The sequence below is a fragment of the Zonotrichia albicollis genome, chromosome 1, assembly GCF_047830755.1.
Source record: "Zonotrichia albicollis isolate bZonAlb1 chromosome 1, bZonAlb1.hap1, whole genome shotgun sequence".
Lineage (NCBI taxonomy): Eukaryota > Metazoa > Chordata > Aves > Passeriformes > Passerellidae > Zonotrichia > Zonotrichia albicollis.
Genome location: NC_133819.1, coordinates 154,753,665 through 154,780,428, shown reverse-complemented (window position 1 = coordinate 154,780,428; position 26,764 = coordinate 154,753,665). Strand labels below are relative to the sequence as shown.

The window sequence follows — 26,764 nt, the reverse complement described above, 5'->3', positions numbered from 1 at the left end:
AAAATTAGAAAAAATATTCCCCAAATCAACCGAAATATTCCTAAGAAAGGAGAAAAATATTCCCTAAAAATCAGCCAAATCGTCCCAAAAAATCAACCAAAATATTCCCCAAAAAGCAGCCGAAATGTTCCTTAAAAATGAAAAAAATTCCCCAAAAAGCACAAAATGTTCCCTAAACTATCACTAAAATATTTCCAGAAATCAACCAAAATGTTCCTAAGAAAGGAGAAAAATATTCCCTAAAAATGAGCCAAATCACCCCAAAAAATCAACCAAAATATTCCCCAAAAAGCAGCCGAAATGTTCTTTAAAAATGAAAAAAAATCCCAAAAAACAACAAAATATTCCCTAAAGTATCAGTAAAATATTCCCAAAAATCAACCAAAGTATTCTGAAAAAATGAGAAACATATTCCCTAAAAACGAGTCAAATCATCCCAAAAAAGCAACCAAAATATTCCCCAAAAAGCAGCCAAAACGCTTCTTAAAAATGAAAAAAATTCCCCAAAAAAACAACAAAACATTCCCTAAAGTATCAGTAAAATATTCCCAAAAATCAACCAAAATATTCCTAAGAAATGAGAAAAATATTCCCTAAAAACGAGCCAAATCATCCCAAAAAAGCAACCAAAATATTCCTCAAAAGGCAGCCAAAATGTTTCTTAAAAATGAAAAAAAATCCCCAAAAAGCAACAAAATATTCCCTAAAGTATCAGTAAAATATTCCCAAAAATCAACCAAAATATTGCCCAAAAAGCAGCCAAAATGTTTCTTTAAAATGAGAAAAAAATCCCCAAAAAGCAACAAAATATTCCCTAAAGTATCAGTAAAATATTTCCAAAAATCATCCAAAATATTCCTAAGAAAGAAGAAAAATATTCCCTAAAAATCAGCCAAATCATCCCAAAAAAACCACCAAAATATTCCCTAAAAAGCAGCCAAAATGTTCCTTAAAAATGAAAAAAAAATTCCCCAAAACTTCCAAAAAGCTCCCCAAAATTCCCAAATTCTCTTCCCAAAATTCCCTAATTTTCCCCAAAAATCCCCAAAAATATTCCCTAAAAATCCCCCAAAATTTTCAAAAAATGCCCAAAATTTCCCAAAAAATTTCCCAAAATTCCCAAATTTTCCACCCAAAATTCCCCAAAATTATCCCCCAAAATCCCAAAAAAATTCCCCAAAAATTCCCAGACTTTTCAGAAAAAATCCCCAAAAATCCCCCAAAAATCCCCAAGTTTCCACAAAAAATCCCCAAAATTACCCCAAAAATTTCCCAAAAAATTTCCCCAAATTCCCAAACTTTCCCCCAAAAGTATCCCCAAAATTTCCCAAAAATTCCCCCAAAATTTCCAAAAAGTGCCCCAAAATTCCCAAAAAATCCCCCAAAATTTCCCCTAAAATCCCCCAAAATTTCCAAAAAAATTCCCAAAAAATCCCCCCAAATTTACAAAAAGTGCCCCAAAATTTTCCCAAAAAATTCCTCAAAATTTCCAAAAAGTGCCCCAAAACTACCTCAAAAATTCCCAAAAAATTCCCCAAAATTCCCAAATTTTCCCCAAAAATTTCCAAAAATATTTCCCAAAAATCCCCCCAAAATTCCCAACCTTTCTACAAAGAATCTCCAAAATTACCCCAAAAATCCCCCAAAATGTTCCAAAATTTCCCCCCAAATTTTCCCCCAAATTCCCCAAAATTATCCCCTAAAAATCTTTCCACAAAAAATCCCCAAAATTACCCAAAAAAATTCCCAAAAAATCCCTAAATTTCCCCAAAAATATTCAAAACTACGCCCCAAAAAATCCCCCAAAATCTTCCAAAAAATCCCCAAAATTCCAACATTTTCCCCCAAATTTTCCCCCCCAAAATCCACAAAAATTCCCCTAAAAATCCCCCAAAATTTTCAAAAAATGCCCAAAAATTACCCCAAAAATTTCCCCAAAAATTTCCCAAAATTCCCAAATACTCCCGCAAAATTCCCCAATTTTCCCCCCAAAAAATTCCCAAACATTTCCCAAATATTTCCAAAAACTGCCCCAAAATTACCTCAAAAAATTCCCCAAAATTCCCAAATTTCCCCCCAAAAATACCCCAAAAATTTCCAAAAAAAATCCCCAAAATTCCAAAATTTCCCAATTTTCCCCAAAAAATCCCCAAAATTATCTCCCAAAATCCCCCAATTTTCCACAAAAATCCCCAAAATTATCCCCCAAAAATCCCCAAATTTTCCACAAAAATCCCCCAAAATTTCCAAAAACATTCCCCAAAAATCCCCCCAAAAATCCCAAACTTTCCACAAAAAATCTCCAAAATTCCCCCAAAATTTTCTAAAATTTCCCCCCAAATTTCCCCAAATTTATCCCCCAAAATGCCAAAAATATTCTCTAAAAATCCCCCAAAATTTTTAAAAAATCCCCAAAAATTTCCCAAAAAATTTCCCAAAAAATTTCCCAAAAATTCCCAAATTTTCTGCCCAAAATTCCCAAATTTTCCCCAAATTTCCCATAAATTTTCTGGAATTTTCTCTCCCCACCGTGTCTCCGTTGCTGAGCACGTCCCCGACGGGGTCCTGGGGCTCGAGCAGCGCCCCCGCCCGGCGCAGCCGCAGCCGAGGGAACGTTCCGGAACTGCGGGCAAAGCGCTCGCACGCCAAAGCGCACAGCCATGAGATGGTGTGGGAAGGGCTGGAAAATAAAGGGAATTTTGGGTCAATTTTGGGGCATTTTATGGGAATTTTTTCTGAATTTTTGAGGGATTTTTTAAGGAAATTTTAAAAGATTTATAGGGAATTTTTGGCGGATTTTTTTAAGAATTTCTGGCGATTTTTTTCAGAATTTTTTTGGATTTTTTACAGAATTTTTTAGGATTTTTTACACAATTTTTTAGGGTTTTTTACAGAATTTTTTAGGATTTTTATCTGGTTTTTTGGGGATTTTTCTGTGAATTTTTTGGAAATTTTTCAAGACTTTTTTCAGTATTTTTTCCAGATTTTTTCCTAAACTTCTTTAATTTTTCGGGATTTCTTTTCTTGGGGATTTTAATGGATATTAATGGAATTTTTGGAGAATTTTTTCAGATATTTTGCAACAGCGTTTTGTATTTTCTAGGAATTTTTTGTGGATTTTTTGGGGGATTTTAAAAGGAAATTTCATGGTATCTGTAGGTATCTTTGGCGATTTTTTTCCAGAATTTTTGGCGATTTTTTTCAGAATTTTTTAGGATTTTTTACAGAATTTTTTAGGATTTTTATCTGGTTTTTTGGGGATTTTTTTGAGAAATTTTGGGATTTTATTTGTGGAATTTTGGGGAACGTTTGGGGCCAGCAGAGCCCCCGCTCAGGGAAGGTTCCAGAACTGCGGGCAAAGCGCTCGCACGCCAGAGCTCACAGCCACGAGATGGTGCGGGAGGGACTGCAAATAAAGGGAATTTTGGGTGAAAATTAGGGCATTTTATAGCATTTTTTGGGGGTTTTTTTAAGGAAATTTTATGGGATTTGTAGAGAATTTTTTAGGATTTTTTTCAGAATTTTTTTGGATTCTTTTCAGAGTTTTTTAGGATTTTTTACAGATTTTTTTAGGGTTTTATACAGAATTTTTTAGGATTTTATCTGGTTTTTTGGGGACTTTTTTTGTGAACTTTTTGGAAATTTTTCCAGATTTTTTTCAGAATTTTTTCCAGACTTTTTTTAATTTTTGGGGATTTCTTTTCTTGGGGATTTTTAATGGATATTTAGGGAATTTTTGGAGAATTTTTCCAGATTTTTTGCACCAGTGTTTTTTATTTTCTATGAATTTTTTAGGGTTTTTTGGAGATTTTTTAGGAAATTATGGGATTTTTAGGTCATTTTTGGCGATTTTTTTCAGAATTTTCTAGGATTTTTTACAGAATTTTTTAGGATTTTTATCTGGTTTTTTAGGGAATTCTCTGTAAATTTTTTTGAAATTTCTCCAGATTTCTTTCAGAATTATTCCAGATTTTTTTTCAGATTTTTTTGGAATTTTTGGGGATTTCTTTTTTTGGGGATTTTTTAATGGATATTTAGGGAATTGTTGCAGAATTTTGCAGAATTTTTTCCTGATTTTTTTGAATTTTTGAGGATTTCTTTTCTTGGGGATTTTTAATGGATATTTAGGGAATTTTTGGAGACTTTATTAAAATTTTTTTTGTCAGTGTTTTGTATTTTCTGGGAATTTTTTGTGGATTTTTTAGGAAATTTTATGGCATTTTTAGGTCATTTTTGGCGATTTTTTTCAGAATTTTTGGCAATTTTTTACAGAATTTTTTAGGATTTTTTTCAGAATTTTTTAGGATTTTTCTCTGGTTTCTTGGGGATTTTTTTGGAGCAATTTTGGGATTTTATTTGTGGAATTTTGGGGCAGTTTGGGGCAGTTTGGGGCCAGCAGAGCCCCCGCTCAGGGAAGGTTCCGGAACTGCGGGCAAAGCACTCGCACGCCAAAGCGCACAGCCACGCGATGCTGTGGGAAGGGCTGGAAATAAAGGGAATTTTGGGTGAAATTTATGGCATTTTTTGGGATTTTTTTCTGAATTTTTTGTGGATTTTTTAAGGAAATTTTATGGGATTTATAGGAAATTTTTTGCGGATTTTTTCAGAATTTTTGGCGATTTTTCACAGAATTTTTTAGGATTTTTTTCAGAATTTTTTAGGATTTTTTTGTGAATTTTTTAGGATTTTTATCTGGTTTTTTTGGGGATTTTTTTGTGGAATTTTTTGAAATTTTTCCAGATTTTTTTCAGAATTCTTTCCAGATTTTTTCCTGAACTTTTTTTAATTTTTGGGGTTTTTTTTAATGGATATTTACGGAATTTTTGTAGATTTTTTTCAGATTTTTTGCGCCAGTGTTTTGTATTTTCTAGGGATTTTTTGTGCATTTTTTGGGGAATTTTTTTACATCTTCATGATATTATTTTAGGAAACTTCACTGTATTTTTAGGTCATTTTTGGCAATTATTTTTACAGAATTTTTGGCGATTTTTTACAGAATTTTTTAGGATTTTTATCTAGTTTTTTGGGGATTTTTTGGAGAAATTTTGGGATTTTATTTGTGAAATTTTGGGCATTTTATGGGAGTTTTTGGGATTTTTTTGTGAATTTTTTTGAAATTTTTCCAGATTTTTTCCAGATTTTTTTCTGATTTTTTTTTTGTAATTTTGGGAGATTTTTAATGGATATTTAGGGAATTTTTGGAGATTTTTTTCTGATTTTTTCCACCAGTGTTTCGTATTTTCTACGAATTTTTTTGGGTTTTTTTGGGGGATTTTCTTAGGAAATTTTATGGGATTTATAGGGAATTTTTTAGGATTTTTTACAGAATTTTTGGCGATTTTTTACAGAATTTTTTAGGATTTTTATCTAGTTTTTTGGGGATTTTTTGGAGAAATTTTGGGATTTTATTTGAGAAATTTTGGGCATTTTATGGGAGTTTTTGGGATTTTTCTATGAATTTTTTTTAAGATTTTTCTAGATTTTTTCCGATTTTTTCGAGATTTTTTCATGATCTTTTTCCTGATTTTTTTTGTAATTTTGGGGATTTTTTAATGGATATTTAGGGAATTTTTGGAGAATTTTTTCAGCTTTTTTGAGTCAGTATTTTGTATTTTCTAGGAAATTTTTGTGGATTTTTTGGGGATTTTTTTAAGGAAATTTTATGGGATTTATAGGCAATTTTTGGCGGATTTTTTTCAGACTTTTCAGTGATTTTTTACAGAATTTTTGGCGATTTTTTACAGTATTTTTTAGGATTTTTATCTGGTTTTTTTGGGATTTTTTTGAGGAATTTTGGGATTTTATTTGTGAAATTTTGGGCATTTTATGGGAGTTTTTGAAGAATTTTTTGTGAATTTTTTTGACATTTTTCCAGATTTTTTTCAGAATTTTTTCCTCAATTTTTTTTAAATTTTGGGGATTTTTTAATGGATATTTAGGGAATTTTTGGAGAATTTTTTCAGATTTTTTGCATCAATGTTTTGTATTTTCTAGGAAATTTTTGTGGATTTTTTGGAGGATTTTTAAAGGAAATTTTATGGGATTTATAGTGAATTTTTGGCGATTTTTTTCAGAATTTTCAGCGATTTTTTACAGAATTTTTTAGGATTTTTATCTGGGTTTTTTTGGGGATTTTTTGGAGAAATTTTGGGATTTTATTTGTGAAATTTTGGGCATTTTATGGGAGTTTTTGAAGAATTTTTTGTGAATTTTTTGAAATTTTTCCACATTTTTTTCTGATTTTTTCGTGATATTTTCCAGGCTTTTTCCTGAACTTTTTTCAACTTTTGGAGATTTTTTAATGGATATTTAGGAAATTTTTGGAGAATTTTTTCAGATTTTTTGCGTCAGTGTTTTGTATTTTCTAGAAATTTTTTGTGCATTTTTTGGGGATTTTTTAAGGAAATTTTATGGGATTTATAGGGAATTTTTTGGCGATTTTTTACAGAATTTTTTAGGATTTTTATCTAGTTTTTTGGGGATTTTTTTGAGAAATTTTGGGATTTTATTTGTGAAAATTTGGGCATTTTATGGGAGTTGTTGGGAATTTTTTGTGAATTTTTTAAAGATTTTTCTAGATTTTTTTCAGAATTTTTTCGTGATTTTTTCCTGATTTTTTTCCTGATTTTTTCCTGAACTTTTCTTAATTTTTGGGGTTTTTTTAATGGATATTTAGGGAATTTTTGGAGATTTTTTTCAGCTTTTTTGAGTCAGTATTTTGTATTTTCTAGGGATTTTTTGTGCATTTTTTGGGGGATTTTTTTACATCTTCATGATATTATTTTAGGAAACTTCATCTGAATTTCTAGGTAATTTTCGGCGATTTTTTACAGATTTTTTAGGATTTTTTACAGAATTTTTGGCGATTTCTTACAGAAATTTTTAGGATTTTTATCTGGTTTTTTTGGGATTTTTTGGAGAAATTTTGGGATTTTATTTGTGAAATTTTGGGCATTTTACGGCATTTTTTGGAGATTTTTTTGGGGAATTTTTTGGGATTTTTTTGAAATTTTTCCAGATTTTTTCTTTTTTTTTTTTTGTAATTTTGGGGATTTTTTAATGGATATTTAGGGAATTTTTGGAGATTTTTTTCAGATTTTTTTTTGTCAGTGTTTCGTATTTTCTAGGAATTTTTTGTGGATCTTTTCCAGGATTTTTTTAAGAAATTTTATGGGATTTATAGGGAATTTTTTAGGATTTTTTTCAGAATTTTTTTGGATTTTTTCAGAATTTTTGGCGATTTTTTTACAGAATTTTTTAGGATTTTTATCCGGGTTTTTGGGGATTTTTTGGAGCAATTTTAGGATTTTATTTGTGGAATTTTGGGGCAGTTTGGGGCCAGCAGAGCCCCCGCTCAGGGAAGGTTCCGGAACTGCGGGCAAAGCGCTCGCACGCCAGAGCGCACAGCCACGCAATGCTGTGGGAAGGGCTGCAAATAAAGGGAATTTTGGGTCAATTTTGGGGCATTTTATGAGATTTTTTTCTGAGTTTTTGAGGGGTTTTTTAAGGAAATTTTATAGGATTTATAGGGAATTTTTTAGGATTTTTTTCAGAATTTTTGGCGATTTTTTTCAGAATTTTCAGTGATTTTTTACAGGAATTTTTAGGATTTTTAACCAAATTTTTGACGATTTTTTTCAGAATTTTTTAGGATTTTTCACAGAATTTTTGGTGATTTTTTTCAGAATTTTTTAGGATTTTTCACAGAATTTTTGGTGATTTTTTTCAGAATTTTTGGCGATTTCTTTCAGAATTTCTTAGGATTTTTTACGCAACTTCTGGTGATTTTTTACAGAATTTTTTTGGATTTTTATCTGATGTTTTGGGGATTTTTTGGAGAGATTTTGGGATTTTATTTGTGAAATTTTGGGCACTTTATGGGGGCTTTTGGGATTTTATTTGTGAATTTTTTAAAGATTTTTCCAGATTTTTTCCAGGTTTTTTTTGCAATTTTGGGGGATTTTTTAATGGATATTTAGGGAATTTTTGGAGAATTTTTTCAGATTTTTTGCATCAGTGTTTTGCGTTTTCCAGGAATTTCTTGTGAATTTTTTGGGGGATTATTTTAGATCTTCTCAAAATTTTTTTAGGAAATTTTATGGGATTTATAGGTCATTTTTGGCGATTCTTTACAGAATTTTTAAGGATTGTTTGGAAAAATTTTGGGATTTTATTTGGGAAATTTTGGGCATTTTATCGGAGTTTTTGGGACTTTTTTGGGAATTTTTTTGAAATTTTTCCAGAATATTTTCCAGATTTTTTCCTGATTTTTTTTTTATATTTTTGTGGATTTTTTAATGGGTATTTAGGGAATTTTTGGAGATTTTTTTCAGGATTTTTTTGTCAGCGTTTTGTATTTTCTAGGAAATTTTTGTGGATTTTTTGGGGAATTTTTTAAGGAAATTTTATGGGATTTTAAGTTCATTTTTGGCGATTTTTTTTCAGAATTTTCGGCGATTTTTTACAGAATTTTTTAGGATTTTTATCTGTTTTTTTTGGGATTTTTTTGAGAAGTTTTGGGATTTTATTTGTGAAATTTTGGGCATTTTAAGGGAGTTTTTGAGGAATTTTTTGTGATTTTTTTGAAATTTTTCCAGAATATTTTCCAGATTTTTTTCTGATTTTTTTTTATATTTTTGTGGATTTTTTAATGGATATTTAGGGAATTTTTGGAGAATTTTTTCAGATTTTTAGCGTCAGTGTTTTCTATTTTCCAGGAATTTTTGGGGGATTTTTTTAGATCTATCTTGAAATTTTTTAAGGAAATTTTATGGGATTTTTAGGTCATTTTTGGCGATTTTTTTCAGAATTTTTTAGGATTTTTATCTGGTTTTTTGGGGATTTTTTGGAGAAATTTTGGGATTTTATTTGTGGAATTTTGGGGCAGTTTGGGGCCAGCAGAGCCCCCGCTCAGGGAAGGTTCCGGAACTGCGGGCAAAGCGCTCGCACGCCAGAGCGCACAGCCACGCAATGCTGTGGGAAGGGCTGCAAATAAAGGGAATTTTGGGTCAATTTTGGGGCATTTTATGGCATTTTTTTCTGAAATTTTTGTGGATTTTTAAAGGAAATTTTATGGGATTTATAGGGAATTTTTTAGGATTTTTTTCAGAATTTTTGGCGATTTTTTTCAGATTTTTTGGCGATTTTTATCTGGTTTTTTTTGGGGATTTTTTTGTGAATTTTTTGGAAATTTTTCCAGATATTTTTCAGAATTTTTTCCAGATTTTTTTTGAATTTTTGGGGATTTCTTTTCTTGGAGATTTTAATGGATATTTTGAGAATTTTTAGAGAATTTTTTCAGATATTTTGAGAATTTTTAGAGAATTTTTTCAGATATTTTGCATCAGCGTTTCTTATTTTCTACGAATTTTTTGGGGTTTTTTGGAGATTTTTTTAGGAAATTTTATGGGATTTATAGGGAATTTTTGGGGATTTTTTAGAGATTTTTTTAGGATTTTTTCAGAATTTTTTAGGATTTTTATCTGGTTTTTTGGGGATTTTTTGGAGAAATTTTGGGATTTTATTTGGGAAATTTTGGGGCAGTTTGGGGCCAGCAGAGCCCCCGCTCAGGGAAGGTTCCGGAACTGCGGGCAAAGCGCTCGCAGGCCAAAGCGCACAGCCACGCCATGCTGTGGGAGGGACTGCAAATAAAGGGAATTTTGGGGCATTTCATGGCATTTTTTGGGATTTTTTTCTGAATTTTTTAGGGATTTCTTAAAGGAAATTTTATAGGATTTATAGGAAATTTTAGGCAGATTTTTTCAGAATTTTTGGAGATTTTTTTACAGAATTTTCAGCAATTTTTTACAGAATTTTTTAAGATTTTTTACAGAATTTTTTAGGATTTTTTTACAGAATTGTTTAGGATTTTTTTCTGGGTTTTTTTGGGATTTTTTAGAGAAATTTTGGGATTTTATTTGTGACATTTTGGGCATTTTACGGGAGTTTTTGGGATTTTTCTATGAAATTTTTTAAAGATTTTTCTAGATTTTTTCCCGATTTTTTCGAGATTTTTTTGTGATCTTTTTCCTAATTTTTTTTGTAATTTTGGGGGATTTTTTAGTGGATATTTAGGGAATTTTTGGAGAATTTTTTCAGATTTTTTGCATCAGTGTTTTCTATTTTCTACGAATTTTTTGGGGTTTTTCTGGGGATTTTCTTAGGAAATTCTATGGGATTTATAGGTTATTTCAGGCAATTTTTTTCAGAATTATTGGCGATTTTTTACAGAATTTTTTAGGATTTTTATCTGTTTTTTTGGGACTTTTTTGAGAAATTTTGGGATTTTATTTGTGAAGTTTTGGGCATTTTATGGGAGTTTTTGAGAAATTTTTTGTGAATTTTTTCCAATTTTTTCATGATTTTTTCCAGATTTTTTCCTGATTTTGTTTGTAATTTTGGGGGATTTTTTAATGGATATTTAGGGAATTTTGGGAGATTTTTTTCAGATTTTTTGCATCAGTTTTTTGTATTTTCTAGGGATTTTTTGTGCATTTTTTGGGGAATTTTTTCACATCTTCATGAGATTATTTTAGGAAACTTCATCGTATTTTTAGGTCATTTTTGGCGGTTATTTTTACGGATTTTTTGGCAATTTTTTTCAGAATTTTCAGCGATTTTTTACAGAATTTTTCGTGATTTTTTATAGAATTTTTTAGGATTTTTATCTGTTTTTTTGGGGATTTCTTTGTGAATTTTTTTGAAATTTTTCCAGATTTTTTTCAGAACTTTTTCCAGCTTTTTTCCTGATTCTTTTTTTGAATTTTTGGGGATTTCTTTTCTTGGGGATTTTTAAATGGGTATTTGGGGAATTTTTGGAGAATTTTTCAGACTTTTTTCAGAATTTTTTCCTGATTTTTTTTTTAATTTTTAGGGATTTCTTTTCTTGGGGTTTTTTAATGGATATTTTGAGAATTTTTAGAGAATTTTTTCAGATTTCTTGCACCAGTGTTTTTTATTTTCTATGAGTTTTTTGGGTTTTTTTGGGGATTTTCTTAGGGAATTTCATGGGATTTATAGGGAATTTTTGGCGATGATTTTCAGAATTTTTTAGAAATTTTTACAGAAATTTTTAGGATTTTTATCTGGTTTTTTGGGGATTTTTTGGAGAAATTTTGGGATTTTATTTGTGACATTTTGGGCATTTTATCGGAGTTTTTGGGATTTTTCTGTGAATTTTTTTGAAAATTTTCAAGATTTTTTTCAGAATTTTTTCCTGAACTTTTCTTAATTTTTGGGGTTTTTTTAATGGATATTTAGGGAATTTTTTGAGAATTTTTTTCTGGTTTTTTGCATCAGCGTTTTGTATTTTCTGGGAAATTTTTGAGGATTTTTTGGGGAGTTTTTAAGGAAATTTTACGGGATTTATAGGGAATTATTGGCAGATTTTTTCAGAATTTTCAGCGATTTTTTTCAGAGTTTTTGGCAATTTTTTACACAATTTTTTAGGATTTTTTACAGAATTTTTTAGGATTTTTATCTGATTTTTTTCTGGGATTTTTTGGAGCAATTTTGGGATTTTATTTGTGAAATTTTGGGCATTTTATGGGAGTTTTTGAGGAATTTTTTGTGAATTTTTTTGAAAATTTTCCAGATTTTTTTCAGAATTTTTTCTTCAATTTTTTTTAAATTTTGGGGATTTTTAATGGATATTTAGGGAATTTTTGGAGAATTTTTTCAGATTTTTTGCGATTTTTTGTTTTGTACTTTCTAGGAATTTTTTGTGGATTTTTTGGGGGTTTTTAGATCTTGAAATCTTCTTAGGAATTTTTTAGGATTTTTTAGGCGATTTTTTACAGAATTTTTTAGGATTTTTATATGGTTTTTTCTGGGATTTTTTGGAGCAATTTTTGGATTTTATTTGTGAAATTTTGGGCACTTTACGGGAGTTTCTGGGATTTTTTTGTGAATTTTTTTGAAATTTTTTCTAGATTTTTTTCCGATTTTTTCCTGATTTTTTTTGTAATTTTGGGGGATTTTTTAATGGATATTTAGGGAATTTTTGGAGATTTTTTTCAGATTTTTTGCGTCAGTTTTTTGTATTTCCTAGGAATTTTTGGGGGGATTTTTTTAGATCTATCTTGAAATTTTTTAAGGAAATTTTATGGGATTTATAGGGAATTTTTTAGGATTTTTTACAGAATTTTTGGCGGTTTTTTACAGAATTTTTTAGGATTTTTATCTGTTTTTTTGGGGATTTTTTTTGTGAATTTTTTTGAAATTTTTCCAGATTTTTTTCAGAATTTTTTTCAGATTTTTTCCAGATTTTTTATGAATTTTTGGGGATTTCTTTTCTTGGGGAGTTTTTAATGGATATTTGGGGAATTTTTGGAGAATGTTTTCAGATTTTTTTCAGAATTCTTTCCAGATTTTTTCCTGAACTTTTTTTAATTTTTGGAGATTTTTTAATGGATATTTATGGAATTTTCAGAGAAATTTTTCAGAGTTTTTGCACCAGTGTTTTTTATTTTCTACGAATTTTTTGGGGTTTTTTTGGGGATTTTCTTAGGAAATTTTATGGGATTTATAGGGAATTTTTTAGGATTTTTTTCACAATTCTTGGCGATTTTTTACAGAATTTTTTAGGATTTTTATCTGGTTTTTTAGGGATTTTTTGTGAATTTTTTTGAAATTTTTCCAGATTTTTTCCAGAGATTTTCCAGATGTTTTTCCTGATTTTTTGCTGATTTTTTGGGAATTTTTTTTCTTGGGGACTTTAAATGGATATTTTGAGAATTTTTGGAGATTTTTTTCAGATTTTTTGCGTCAGTGTTTTGTATTTTCTAGGAATTTTTTGGGGATTTTTTGGGGATTTTTTAGGAAATTTTATGGGATTTATAGGTCATTTTTGGCAATTTTTTACAGAATTTTTGGCGACTTTTACAGAATTTTTTAGGATTTTTTTCAGAATTTTTTAGGATTTTTATCTGGTTTTTTCTGGGATTTTTTGGAGCAATTTTGGGATTTTATTTGTGAAATTTTGGGCACTTTATGGGAGTTTTTGGGATTTTTTTGTGAATTTTTGAAAGATTTTTCAAGACATTTTTCAGAATTTTTTCCAGATTTTTTCATGTTTTTTTTGTAATTTTGGGGATTTTTTAATGGATATTTAGGGGATTTTTGGAGATTTTTTTCAGATTTTTTGCGTCAGTGTTTTGTATTATCTAGGAATTTTTTGTGGGTTTTTTAGGGATTTTTTTAGGAAATTTCATGGTCTCTATAGGTCACTTTTGGCGATTTTTTTCAGAATTTTTAACGATTTTTTACAGAATTTTTTAGGATTTTTATCTGGTTTTTTGGGTTTTTTTGGAGAGATTTTGGGATTTTATTTGTGACATTTTGGGCATTTTATGGGAGTTTTTGAAGAACTTTTTGTGAATTTTTTTGAAATTTTTCCAGATTTTTTTCAGAATTTTTTCCTCAATTTTTTTTAAATTTTGGGGGTTTTTTAATGGATATTTAGGGAATTTTTGGAGAATTTTTTCAGAATTTTTGCATCAGTGTTTTGTATTTTCCAGGAATTTTTGGGGGAATTTTTATAGATCTATCTTGAAATTTTTTTAGGAAATTTTATGGGATTTCTAGGTCATTTTTGGCAGTTTTTTACAGTATTTTCAGCGATTTTTTTCAGAATTTTTAGGATTTTTTCCAGAATTTTTTAGGATTTTTATCTAGTTTTTTGGGGATTTTTTGGAGAATTTTTTTCTTCTTTAAAGGATTTTTTTTAGAATTTTGGGGAGATTTTGGGGGAATTTTTTGGAGTTTTTTCATGGAATTTTTGGGGTAAAATTTGGGAATGCTCATCCTGGATTCTAGAAGAAATTCCCCAAAAGTTCCAGAATTTTGTGTAAATTTTTCGGCATTTTTACTGAGTTTTTGGGGAATTTTTTAGCGATTTTTAAAGAAATTTTTTGAGACTTTTTAATGGATTTTGGAGCATTTTTAGGAAATTATTTTCTGATTTTTTGGTGGATTTTTTGTCAATTTTAGGGGAATTTTAGGAGGAATTTCTGAAAATTTTTTGTGGATTTTGGGGCTTTTTTAGGAAATTATTTTCTGATTTTTTGCTGGATTTTTCGTAAATTTTAGGGAAATTTTTAGGAATTTTAGGAAGAATTTTTGAAATTTTTCTGTGGCTTTTGGGGCTTTTTTAGGAAATTATTTTCTGATTTTTTGCTGGATTTTTTGTAAATTTTAGGGGAATTTTTAGGGATTTTAGGGGGAATTTTTGAAAATTTTTTGTGGCTTTTGGGGCATTTTTAGGAAATCATTTTCTGATTTTTTGCTGGATTTTTTGTGAATTTAATGGGAATTTTTAGGGGAATTTTTGAGAATTTTTTGGGTTTTTTTTTAGAGAACTTTTTTCTTCTTTAAAGGATTTTTTTGAGAATTTTTGGTGGATTTTGGGGCTTTTTTAGGAAATTATTTTCTGATTTTTTGCTGAATTTTTTGTGAATTTTATGGGAATTTTTGGAAACTTTTTAGAATTTTTGGAGAAATTTTTAAGAATTTTTTGTGGGTTTTTTTAGAGAATTTTTTTCTTCTTTAAAGGATTTTTTTTAGAATTTTGGGGAGATTTTTAGGGAATTTTAAGGGATTTTTTTGATGGGAAGTTTTTGATAATTTTGGGGAGAATTTTGAGGTTTTTGGACATTTTTTGAGAACTTTTTAATGGGCTTACTGTGAGTTTTTGGGACTTGTTTCTTAGAATTCACCAGGGAAATTTGGGGAATTTTTGGAATTTGTTTTGAGATTTTTTTGGGGTGAGATTTCTTGATTTTCTAAGAATTTTTTTTAATTTTTGGCGATTTTTTTTTTGGGAATGTATTTGAAATTTTTGAGAATATTTTGGAGATTTTTCTCAATTTTTTTGAGGCTTTTAATGTGAATTTTGTGTTCATTTCTTAGAATATTTTGGTGGATTTTCAAGAATTTTTGGGAGATTTTTTAGGAATTTTGTTTTTTATTTTTTAGGAATTTTTATGGAGGTTTTTTTGAGAAATTTTTGGGGAATTTTTATGGGAAATTTGGAGCTTTTTTTACCTTTAATTTTGAATTTTTGGGTGAATTTTTGTAGATATTTCGGGGGATTTTTAAAGGAACTTTTGGGATTAATTTTGGAATTTTTGGGGGATTTTTCTGTGAAATTTTGGGGGATTTTTAGGGACTTTGGGGGGATTTTTTTTTGGGATTTTTTGAGGAAAAAAATGGGAATTCTCACCTTGGCACCACCGGGATGAGGAAAAGCTCGTCCTGGATTTGGATCCGGATCCTCAGGGTCGGAATTTGATTCCCGGAAGGTTCCGGAACTTCCGAAGAATTCCCAGAAAATTCCGAATTTTCCGCAGAATTCCCAGAAATTTCCGCAGAATTCCCAGAAAATTCCGAATTTTCCGCAGAATTCCCAGAAAATTCCGGAATTTCAGCAGAATTTGATCCAACTTTGGGCCCAGAATTCCCCAAATCCTCCAAATTTCGGGAATTTTTGCTTTTGGGAATTTTGGGTTCCCGAAATTCCCGAAATTCCCGAAAATTCCTTCGAGGTTTTTTCCGGGATGGTCCCAAATCATCCTCGAGCCAATCCTCCAGCTCCAGGAATTCCTCCTCAGGAATCAGGGCTGGTTTGGCATTTTGGGCCAAAAAATTGGAATTTTCGGGTGAAAAATTGGAATTTTGGGGCAAAAAATTGGAATTTTTAGGCAAAAAATTTGAATTTTCGGGAAAAAAATTGGAATTTTTGGGTGAAATATTTGAATTTTCTGCTGGATTTTTGGGATTTTCTGTGCTGGGTTTTTCAAAATTTTGGGGTTTTTGGGTGTTTTTGGTGTCTGGGATTCGTTGGCGTTTCCGGCTGGGGCTGGAATTGGGAATTTGGGGTTGGTCAGGATCCTCTGGAGGGGCTGGAAAAGGAAAAAAATTTGGATTAGAGAGGGAAAATTGGGGGGATTTAAAGGAATTTGGGGTTGGGGGAAATTCCCAAAAAAAAACGGGAAAAAAATTGGGAAAAATTGGGGAAAAAAAAGTCAAAAAAGGCTGAAAAATCTGAAAAAAAAGCTGAAATTCTTTAAAATGATTTTAAAAATACAAAGAAAAAATTAAAAAAAAATATTTTCACAATGAGGAAAAAATTAGAAAATGCAATGAAAAATTGAAAAATAAGAATTTTTAAAATGATTGCAAAATAATACGAAAATAAATGTTGAAAATCAAAAATGAAAATTCAGGAAAAAATCCTTTAAAATGGAAACAATCCTTTTAAAATGCTGAGAAATCCTAAAATAATTCCCCCAAAAAAAGAGAAAAAAATCAGAAAAAATTTAAAAGTAATAAAAAAAAAATCCAAAAAATCTCAGAAAAACTTGGAACAAGCCTCAGAAATTTGTTTTTAAAAATAAAAATAATTCTAAAAATGTTTTAAAAGAGAAAAAGCATCTTTTAAAAATCTTTTTTAAATCCTCAAAAAAAACTAAAAAAAAAAAACTGAAGAAAAATTTAAAAAACTAAAAAATCCCTCAAAAATTTCAGAGAAAATTCTGAAAAATTTCCTGAAAAAAATTCAGGAAAAAAACCCCAAAAAATCCGTTTAAAAATCTGGAAAAATTTTTCTTTAAAAATCTGGGAAAAATTTAAAAGAAAATTCAGAAAATATTTGGGAAAATGAGGGGAAAAAAACCATAAAAATATTGAAAAAATCCCTAAAAAAATGTGAAAAATTTGGAAAAAATGCTTAAAAATAATTACAAAAAATCCTAAAAATTTCACAAGAAATCCTAAAAAGTTCAAGAAAACAAATTTTAACAAAAAGACCAAAAAAATCAGAAAAAGCTCAAAAAAAACTATTTTAAAATACCATGAAATAGAATAACAAAAACAGAATAAATATCCCAAAATAATCTCAATAGTGAAAAATAAAATTTAAAAACTATTTTTAAAATCTAGAAAAAATATTCAAAAAATTGGGAAAAAATATTGAAAAAATATAAAAAATATAAAAATAAAAAACTGAAAAAAATCCCCAAAAATTCCCAATAAATTGCTGATAAATTCCCAATAAAATCTGAGTAAATTCTTAATAAAATTCTCATTTTTTACCTTTTTCCAGGAGCATTTTGAGCGTTTCCTGGGCGCTCTCCCAGGTTTCTGAATCCAGTTCAGGGCCAAAAAATTCCCCCAAAATGCCCTAAAAAAATCTGAATAAAATCCAGGAAAAATTCCCCCCAAAATCCTTTAAAAAAATCTGGAAAAATCCCAAAATTATGGGAAAAAAAAAAAAATCTAAAAAATCTGAAAAAAAATCTTGAAAATGAGAAAGAAAATCCTAAAAATTATGAAAAACATTTTGAAAAATAATGAAAAATTTGGGAAAAAAATCCTAAAAAATAATTAGAAAAAATCTTACCATTAAAAAAAATATCTAAAATTTAAAAAAAGTCTAAGAAGTTCAGGAAAAAAATGCCAAAAAAATGCCAAAAAGAATCTGAAAACAATTTAGAAAAAAAAATCCAAAATAATTCCAAAAAATATCAGAAAGAAGGGGAATAAATATCTCAAAATAATCTGAATAAAAAGCAAAAATACGATTTAAAAACCATTTTAAAATCTAGAAAAAATACTGAAAAAATAGGAAAGAAATTGCAAAAAAACCCTGAAAAAATCCCAATAAATTCCTGATAAATTCCTGATTAATTCCCAATAAAATACCCATAAAGTCCCAATAAAATTTTATTTTTTTCACCTTTTTCCAGGAGCATTTTGAGCGTTTCCTGGGCGCTCTCCCAGGTTTCTGAGTCCAATTCTGGCCCAAAATTCTGCAGCCACTCCTGGAGAGTCTGCAGGGGGGTCTGGCCCTGAAAAAGAAAAAAAATACAGAAAATTTAGAATAAAATGGCAAAAAAAGGAAGAAAAAAATGGGAAAAAAGAAGAATTAAAATGGTGAAGTATTGATTAAAAAATGCCAAAAAATATGAGGAAAAAAATCCTGAAAAATTGGATTAAAATTCAGAAAAATCAGATGAAAATCAGACAAAATCCGAAGGAAAAAAAATCCTAAAAATTCTTTCAAAATGAGAAGAAATGCTAAAAAAATTAGAAAAAATTAAATCACAAAAATCCTGAAATGATTTTTGAAACAGTAAAATATTAATGAAAAATAAAACCAGGAAAAAAAAAAAATCCTACACAAAAATCAGGTTAAAATCCCCCCAAAATTGGGGGAAAAATTTTAAAAAAATCAGAATCAAATCCCTAAAAATCAGGAAAAATGGTAAAAAAAAATCCAATAAAAATGCCCAAAAAGTCAGGAAAAAAAATCTAAAAAAATACAATAAAAATCCCAAAAAATCAGGAAAAATGAACAAAAAAAAGGAAAAGTTCAGAAAAAAAATGGAAAAAAATTGCCAGAAAATCAGGCAAAAGTACTAAAAAATCCTAAAAATCCCCAAAAAAACAGAAGAAAATTTGAAAGAATCTTAAAAAAAAAGAAAAAAATTGAATAAAAATCAGAAAAAAAATCTTAAAAACATGGAAAAATAAAAAGAAGTCTAAAAAACCATTTTTAAATGCTAAAACATTGATTTAAAAACTGTGATAAAAATCAGAAAAAAATCCCCCAAAAGTGAGGAAATATTTCAAAAAATCCAGAAAAAATCAGGAAAAAAAAATCAGAAAAAAGTGCTCAAAATTGGAAACAAATTCAGAAAGAAGTGCTAAAAAAATCTCAAAAATCAGAAAAATAATCCTAAAAAAAAACAACAAAAAAAATCCAAAAAAGCACAAAAATTACCCAAAAATTTAGAAACAAATGCTTTAGAAATCATTAAAAATTAAAAAAAAAAAGGAAAAAAATCCCAAAAAAATCCCAAAAGATATTGAAATAATTCTTGAAAATTTAGAAGAAAATTGGTTAAAATAATCCCCAAAACTCATAAATCACAAAAGATTCGACCCAAAAAATCGTCAAGAAATCAGGAAGAAAACTGTCAAAAAATTGGAAAAAAAGTCCTAAAAAAGAAAAAAAAAAAGTCAGAGGAAAATGTTAAAAAAACCTGAATAAATAAAAAAAAAAGATGAGAAAAAACAGCTAAAAATTCAGAAAAAAATTCAATAAAATTCGGGAAGAAATCAGAAAATATCAGAAAAAAAAAATTGAAAAAATCAGGGAAAAAGTCAGAACAAAAATTAGAAAAAAAATCCAAAAAAATTTCAAAATATTCAGAGAAATATCCGGGAAAGAGCAAAAAAAAATCTGAAAAAATCCTTAGAAAACCTAAAGAAATTCAGAAAAAAAAGTAAAAAATTTTAGAAAACATCTGAAAAATATCTGCAAAAATCAGAAAAAAATCAGAAAAAAATGCAAATAAAAGTCTTTGAAAATCCCCAAAAAAATGACAGAGACTGTTAAAAAATCAGAAAAAAATCTGAAAAAATAGCTAAAAATCAGAAAAAAAAAATGAAAAAATAGCTAGAAATTCAGAAAAAAAAATCTTAAAAAATAGCTAAAATTCAGGAAAAAAAATCTGAAAAAATAGCTAAAAAGTCAGAAAAAAAATCTGAAAAATTAGCTAAAAATTAAGAAAAAAAAATCTGGAAAAATAGCTAAAAAATCAGGAAAAAATCTCAAAAATAGCTAAAAATTCAGAAAACAATCTGAAAAACTAGGTAAAAATTCAGAAAAAATCTGAAAAAATTGCTAAAAATTCAGAAAAAAATCTGAAAAAATAGCTAAAAATAAATTCAGGAAAAAATCTGAAAAAATAGCTAAAAATTCACAAAAAAAACCTGAAAAAAAGCTAAAAAATCAGAAAAAAATCTGAAAAAATAGCTAAAAATTCAGAAAAAAACCCTGAAAAAATTGCTAAAAATTCAGAAAAAAATTCTGAAAAAAAATAGCTAAAAATTCAGAAGAAAAATCTGAAAAAATAGCTAAAAATAAATTCAGAAAAAAATCTGAAAAAAATTGCTAAAAATTCAGAAAAAAACCCTGAAAAAATGGCTAAAAATTCAGAAAAAAATCTGAAAAAATAGCTAAAAATTCAGAAAAAAAAACCTGGAAAAATATCTAAAAAAATCAGAAAAAAAATCTGAACAAATTGCTAAAAATTTAGAAAAAAATCTGAAAAAAATAGCTAAAAATTCAGAAAAAAAATCTGAAAAAATACCTAAAAATTCAGAAAAAAAATCTGAAAAAATAGCTAAAAATTCGGAAAAAGTTAGGGAAAGATCCCTGAACTAATCCCAAAGAATTCCCGGTATCCCAGTGAATTTTAGGGAATTTCTCTCACCCGGGCGTTCCTGGGGCTCAGTTTGGCCCCGCTCTGGATCAGCAGCTGCGCCACAGGAAAGCGGCCGGAGGCCAGGGCGTCGTGCAGGGGGGTGATCCCCTCACAGCCAGGACCCCCGGGGTCATCAATGGCGGCGCCGTGGGACAGCAGCAACCGCACGATCTCTGGGGAGAGAGGGAAATCGTAAATGTGATTCTGATCCTAAATGGGATCCTGATCCTAAATGGGATCCTGATCCCCTCACAGCCCGGACCCCCGGGGTCGTCCAGGGCGGCGCCGCGGGACAGCAGCAACCGCACGATCTCTAGGGAGAGAGGGAAATCCTAAATGTGATCCTGATCCTAAATGTGATCCTGATCCTGATCCTGATCCCATTCCTGATCCCAATCCTGATCCCAATCCTGATCCCCTCACAGCCCGGACCCCCGGGGTCGTCCATGGCAGCGCCGTGGGACAGCAGCAACCGCACGATCTCTGGGGAGAGACAGAAATCCTATTAGTGATCCTGAATGGGATCCTGATCCTAAATGGGATCCTGATCCTGATCCTAAATGTGATCCCAATCCTGATCCTGATCCCATTGCTGATCCCAATCCTGACCCCGTCACAGCCGGGGCCGCTGGGATCGTCCAGGGCGGCTCTGTGGGACTGAACGATCTCTGGGGATAGAGAGAAAAAATCCTAAATGTGATCCTGATCCTGATCCTAAACCTGATCCTGATCCTAAATGTGATCCTGATCCTGATCCTAAACCTGATCCTGATCCTAAATGTGATCCTGATCCTGGTCCCAGTCCTGACCCCATCACAGCCGGGGCCACCAGGGTCGTCCAGGGCGGCTCCATAGGACAGCAGCAACCGAACAATTTCTCGGGATGGAGAAAAAAATCTTAAATGTGATCCTGATCCTGATCGTAAATGTCATCCTGATTCTAAATGTGATCCTGACCCTAAATGTGATCCTGATCCCAATCCTGACCCCATCACAGCCGGGGCCGCCGGGGTCGTCCAGGGCGGCTCTGTGGGACAGCAGCAACTGAACCAGCTCTGGGGAGAGAAAATCCTAATCCTGATCCCAATCCTGATCCCATTCTGGATCCCATTCCCAGTCCTGCTCTAATTCCTGATCCCAATCCCGATGCCATTCCTGATCCCAAGGCCATTCCTGATCCCAATCCCATTGCTGAGCCCAATCCCATTCCCATTCCCGATCCTATTCTGGATCCATTCCTGATCCCATCCCCAGTCCTGCTCTAATTCCAGATCCCAATCCCATTCCTGATCCCATTGCTGATTCCAGTCCTGATCTCATTTCCAATCCCAATCCCTGATCAAATTCCTGTCCCAATCCCAATCCTGGTCCTAATCCTGAACCTAATCCCATTCCTGATCCCAATCCCATTCCTGATCCCATTCCCATTGCTGATCCCATTCCCAGTCCTGCTCTAATTCCTGATCCTGATCCCATTCCCAATCCCAGTCCTGATCCTGATCCCATTCCCAATCCCAATCCTAATATTGATCCCAATCCAGATCCCATTCCTGATCTCAATCCCATTCCTGATGCCTGTTCTCAATCCCTGACCCCAATCCCAATCCCATTCCTGATCCCATTCCGGATCCCAATCCCATTGCTGATCCCACTCCTGATTCCAATCCTAATCCTGACCCAACTCCTGATCCCAATCCCAATCTTGATCCTGACCCCGCTCCAGCAGCAGCCGCACAATCCCTGGGGAAGGGGAAAAATTCCCGATCCTGATCCCAATCCTATTCCTGACCCATTGCTGATCCTATTCCTGAAGCCGAGCCCATTCCTGATCCCTGATCCCATCCCTGACCCCAATCCCAATCCCAATCCCATCCCTGACCCCAATCTCAATTCCAACCCCGTCCCCCGTTCACGATCTCCTTCACATTCCAATCCCTGTTTCTGATCTCATCCCCAACCTCAAATCCTGATCCCATTCCTGATCCCTCATCCCATTCCTGATCCCAATCCCAACCTTGGTCCTGATCCCAATCCTGACCCCGCTCCAGCAGCAGCCACGTGATCTCTGGGGAAGGGGAAAAATTCCCGATCCTGATCCCATTGCTGATCCCAGCCCTGGTCCTGATCCCATTCCTCATCCCAATCCCAATCCCAATCCTCATCCCATTCCCGATTCTGATCCCATTCCCGATCTCAATCCTGATCCCATTCCCAATCGTGATCCTGATCCCAAATGCAATCCCTGATCCCATTCCCAATCCCATTCCTGATCCCTGATCCCAATCCCATTCCCAGTCCTGGTCTAATTCCTGATCCCAATCCCACTCCCAATCCCAATCCCATTCCTGACCCCAATCCCAATCCTGATCCTAATCCTGATCCCAATCCTAGTCCCGATGCCAATCCCAATCCCAACCCCGCTCCCGCAGCAAACGTACAATCTCTGGGGAAGGGAAAAATTCCTGATCCCAATCCCAATCCTGATCCCATTCCTAATCCCTGACCCCATTGCTGATCCCTGATCCCATTGCTGATCCTGATCCCAAACCTGATCCTGATCCCAATCCCAATCCTGATCCCATTCCTGATCCCTGATCCCATTGCTGATCCTGATCCCAAACCTGATCCTGATCCTGCTCCAGCAGCAACCGTGTGATCTCTGGGGTGGGGAAAATCCCAATCCTGATCCCAATCCTAGTCCTGATGCCAATCCTGATCCTGATCCCAATCCCAATCCCAATCCCTGACCCCAGTCCCGTTCCTGATCCCATTGCCAACCCCAATCCCAAGCCCTGACCCCAATCCCAATCCCCGATCCCAATCCCATTCCTGACCCCAATCCCAATCCCTGATCCCAATCCCTGACCCCAATCCCAATCCCTGATCCCAATCTGACCCCAATCCCATTCCTGATCCCATTCCCAACCCCAATCTCATTCCTGATCCCTGTTCTCAATCCCTGATCCCAATCCCAATCCCTGATCCCATTGCCAACCCCAATCCCTGATCCCAATCCCAATCCCTGACCCCAATCCCATTCCTGGTCCCAATCCCAATCCCAATCCCATTCCTGATCCCATTACCAATCCCTGATCCCTGTTCTCAATTCCTGATCCAAATCCCAATCCCAATCCCTGTTCTCAATCCCTGATCCCAACCCCAATCCCAATCCCAAATCCCAATCCCATTGCCAACCCCAATCCCAATCCCTGATCCCTGTTCTCAATCCCTGATCCCAACTCCAATCCCAATCCCTGATCCCTATTCTCAATCCCTGATCCCAATCCCAATCCCTGACCCCAATCTCAACCCCAATCCCAATCCCAATCCCAAATCCCAATCCCATTCTTGATCCCAATCCCAATTCTTGATCCCATTGCCAATCCCAATCCCAATCCCAATCCCAATCCCTGATCCCAATCCCAATCCCTGATCCCATTGCCAACCCCGATCCCAATCCCTGATCCCAACCCCAATCCCAATCCCAATCCCAATCCCTGATCCCAACCCCAATCCCAATCCCAACCCCAATCCCTGATCCCAATCCAACCCCAATCCCAATCCCAATCCCAATCCCTGATCCCAATCCCATTCCGGATCAAATTGCCAATCCCAATCCCTGATCCCAATCCCAATCCCAGATCCCAATCCCAGATCTCAATCCCTGACCCCAATCCCATTCCTGATCCCAGTCTCAACCCCAATCCCAATCCCTGATCCCAATCCCAATCCCAATCCTGATCCCAATCCCTGATCCCAATCCCAATCCCTGATCCCAATCCCAATCCCAATCCTGATCCCAATCCCTGATCCCAATCCCAATCCCGATCCCATTCCCAATCTCACCAGCTGATCCCATTGTTTATCTCATTTTTGGTCCCAGAAAAAAAAGTCCCAAAATTGCCCATAAATATCCCCTAAAAATAAAATTTAAAAAATCCCTAAAAACTAAAAACAATCCCCAAAAGCTCCCCAAAATTTCCCCTAAAATCACCCTAAAAAATTCCCAAAAGAACCTCTCAAAATTCACCAAAATGTCCCCAAAAATTCCCAAAAAAACCTCTCAAAAATCACCAAAATGTCCCCAAAAATTCCCAAAAGTTTCCCTAAAAATCCCCAAAGACACCTAAAAACTCCCAAATCTCACCAAAAATTTTCCAAAAAATCCCTAAAAATGCTCAAAATTCCCCATAAAACTTCCCAAAAATTCCCCAAAAATCTGCCAAAAATTCCCCAAAATTTCCCAAAAATCCCAAAATTTCCCAAAAATCCAAAAATTTCCCAAAAATCCCCAAATGTTGGGAATTTTCTGACCCAGGTGTCCGTGGTTGGCGGCCTCGTGCAGGGGGGTCCAGCCCACGTAATCCCGGGGGTTGACAGGGTGACCCTAAAAAAAAATAAATGGGATTTTTGGGAATTTTTTGGGGAATTTTTAGGGGGAATTTGGGAGATTTTAGGGATTTTTAAAGGGAATTTTTAGGGAGAATTTTAAAGGGATTGGTTTGGAATTTTGGGAGAAAATTTGGGGATTTTTGAGGGGAAATTTGGGGATTTTTAAGATATTTTTTGGGGATTTTTAGGGGAAATTTGGGAGATTTTAGGGATTTTTAAAGGGAATTTGGGGTGAATTTTAAAGGGATTGGTTTGGAATTTTGGGGGAAAATTTGTGAATTTTTAAGAGATTTTTTTGGAAAGTTTTTGGGGGAATTTTTAGGGGGAAGTTTGGAAACATTTCAGGGAATTTTTGGGGGTAATGTTTGGGAAAATGATTGAATTTTTCAGCAGAACTTTGGGATTTTTTGGGAAGGAATTTTGGGAATTTCTGGGTCAGATTTTTGGGAGAGTTTTCCAGGGAATTTTTAGGGGAAATCTGGGAGATTTTAGGGATTTTTAAAGGGAATTTTGAGAGAATTTTAAAGGGATTGGTTTGGAATTTTGGGGGAAAATTTGGGGATTTTTAAGAGATTTTTTGGGAATTTTTTGGGGAAATTTGGGAGATTTTAGGGACTTTTAAAGGGAATTTTGGGGAGAATTTTAAAGGGATTGGTTTGGAATTTTGGGGGAAAATTTGAGGGGGAATTTGGGAATTTTTCGGGGGAAGTTTGGGAATTTTTCAGGAATTTTTTGGGGGTAATGTTTGGGAAAATGATTGAATTTTTCAGCAGAACTTTGGGATTTTTTGGGAAGATTTTTGGGGTTTTGGGATGAATTTTGGGAATTTCTGGGTTTGATTTTTGGGAGAGTTTTCCAGGGAATTTTGGAAATTTTTAGGGGGAATTTGGGAGATTTTAGGGACTTTTAAAGGGAATTTTTGGGGAGAATTTTAAAGGGATTGTTTGGGAATTTTGCGGGAAAATTCGGGGATTTTTGAGAGATTTTTTTGGGGATTTTTAAGAGATTTTTTGTGAATTTTTAGGGGAAATTTGGGAGATTTTAGGGAGTTTTAAAGGGAATTTTGGGAGAATTTTAGAGGGATTGGTTTGGAATTTTGGGGGAATTTATGAGTGGGAATTTGGGGGATTTTTAGGAGATTTTTTGGGATTTTTGGGATTTTTGGGGGAATTTTTCGGGGGAAATTTGGAAAATTTTCGGGAATTTTTTGGGGGTAATGTTTGGGAAAATGATTGAATTTTTCAGCAGAACTTTGGGATTTTTTTGGGAAGATTTTTGGGGTTTTGGGATGGAATTTTGGGAATTTCTGGGTTTGATTTTTGGGAGAGTTTTCCAGGGAATTTTTAGGGGAAATCTGGGAGATTTTAGGGATTTTTAAAGGGAACTTTGAGAGAATTTTAAAGGGATTGGTTTGGAATTTTGGGGGAAAATTTGGGAAGTTTTGAGGGGGAATTTGGGGATTTTAAAGAGATTTTTTGTGAATTTTTCGGGGAAATTTGGGAGATTTTAGGGACTTTTAAATGGAATTTTGGGGAGAATTTTAAAGGGATTGCTTTGGAATTTTGGGGGAAAATTTGGGGATTTTTAAGAGATTTTTTTGGGAATTTTTTGGGGAAATTTGGGAGATTTTAGGGAGTTTTAAAGGGAACTTTGGGGGGATTTTAAAGGGATTGGTTTGGAATTTTGGGGGAAAATTTGGGAAGTTTTGAGGGGGAATTTGGGGATTTTAAAGAGATTTTTTGGGAATTTTTTGGGGAAATTTGGGAGATTTTAGGGACTTTTAAAGGGAATTTTGAGAGAATTTTAAAGGGATTGCTATGGAATTTTGGGGGAAAATTTGGGGATTTTTAACAGATTTTTTTTGCATTTTTTTGGGTCATTGTGGGGATTTTTTGGGGGTGAATTTGGGGTGAAATTTGGGATTTTTGGGTGAAATTTGGGATTTTTGAGAGAATTTTTGCCCTCACCTGTTGCAGGTACTGGCGCACCCTCCTGGCGTCGCCCTCGATGCAGGCGCGGTGCAGGGCGGTCTCGCCCTTCGCGTTCCGCCGCTGCCACTGCTGAAATTTGGGAAATTCCCCAATTTTCCAGAAATTTCCAGG

General features: G+C 32.9%; 1 protein-coding gene across 1 annotated transcript in view; it reads right to left on the bottom strand.

Moving 5' to 3' along the window:
• LOC141726139 (tonsoku-like protein) overlaps positions 1–26,764 on the bottom strand; it is a 91,555-nt gene that overhangs the window by 27,275 nt on the left and 37,516 nt on the right. The window contains exons 10-15 of the mRNA XM_074530939.1: positions 26,630–26,719; positions 24,585–24,657; positions 20,280–20,443; positions 17,735–17,846; positions 15,221–15,899; positions 2,530–2,680 (exon numbers count right to left, since the gene is read on the bottom strand). Of these exons, the coding sequence (XP_074387040.1) occupies positions 2,530–2,680; positions 15,221–15,899; positions 17,735–17,846; positions 20,280–20,443; positions 24,585–24,657; positions 26,630–26,719 (1,269 nt within the window). The remainder of the gene's footprint in view (positions 1–2,529; positions 2,681–15,220; positions 15,900–17,734; positions 17,847–20,279; positions 20,444–24,584; positions 24,658–26,629; positions 26,720–26,764) is intronic.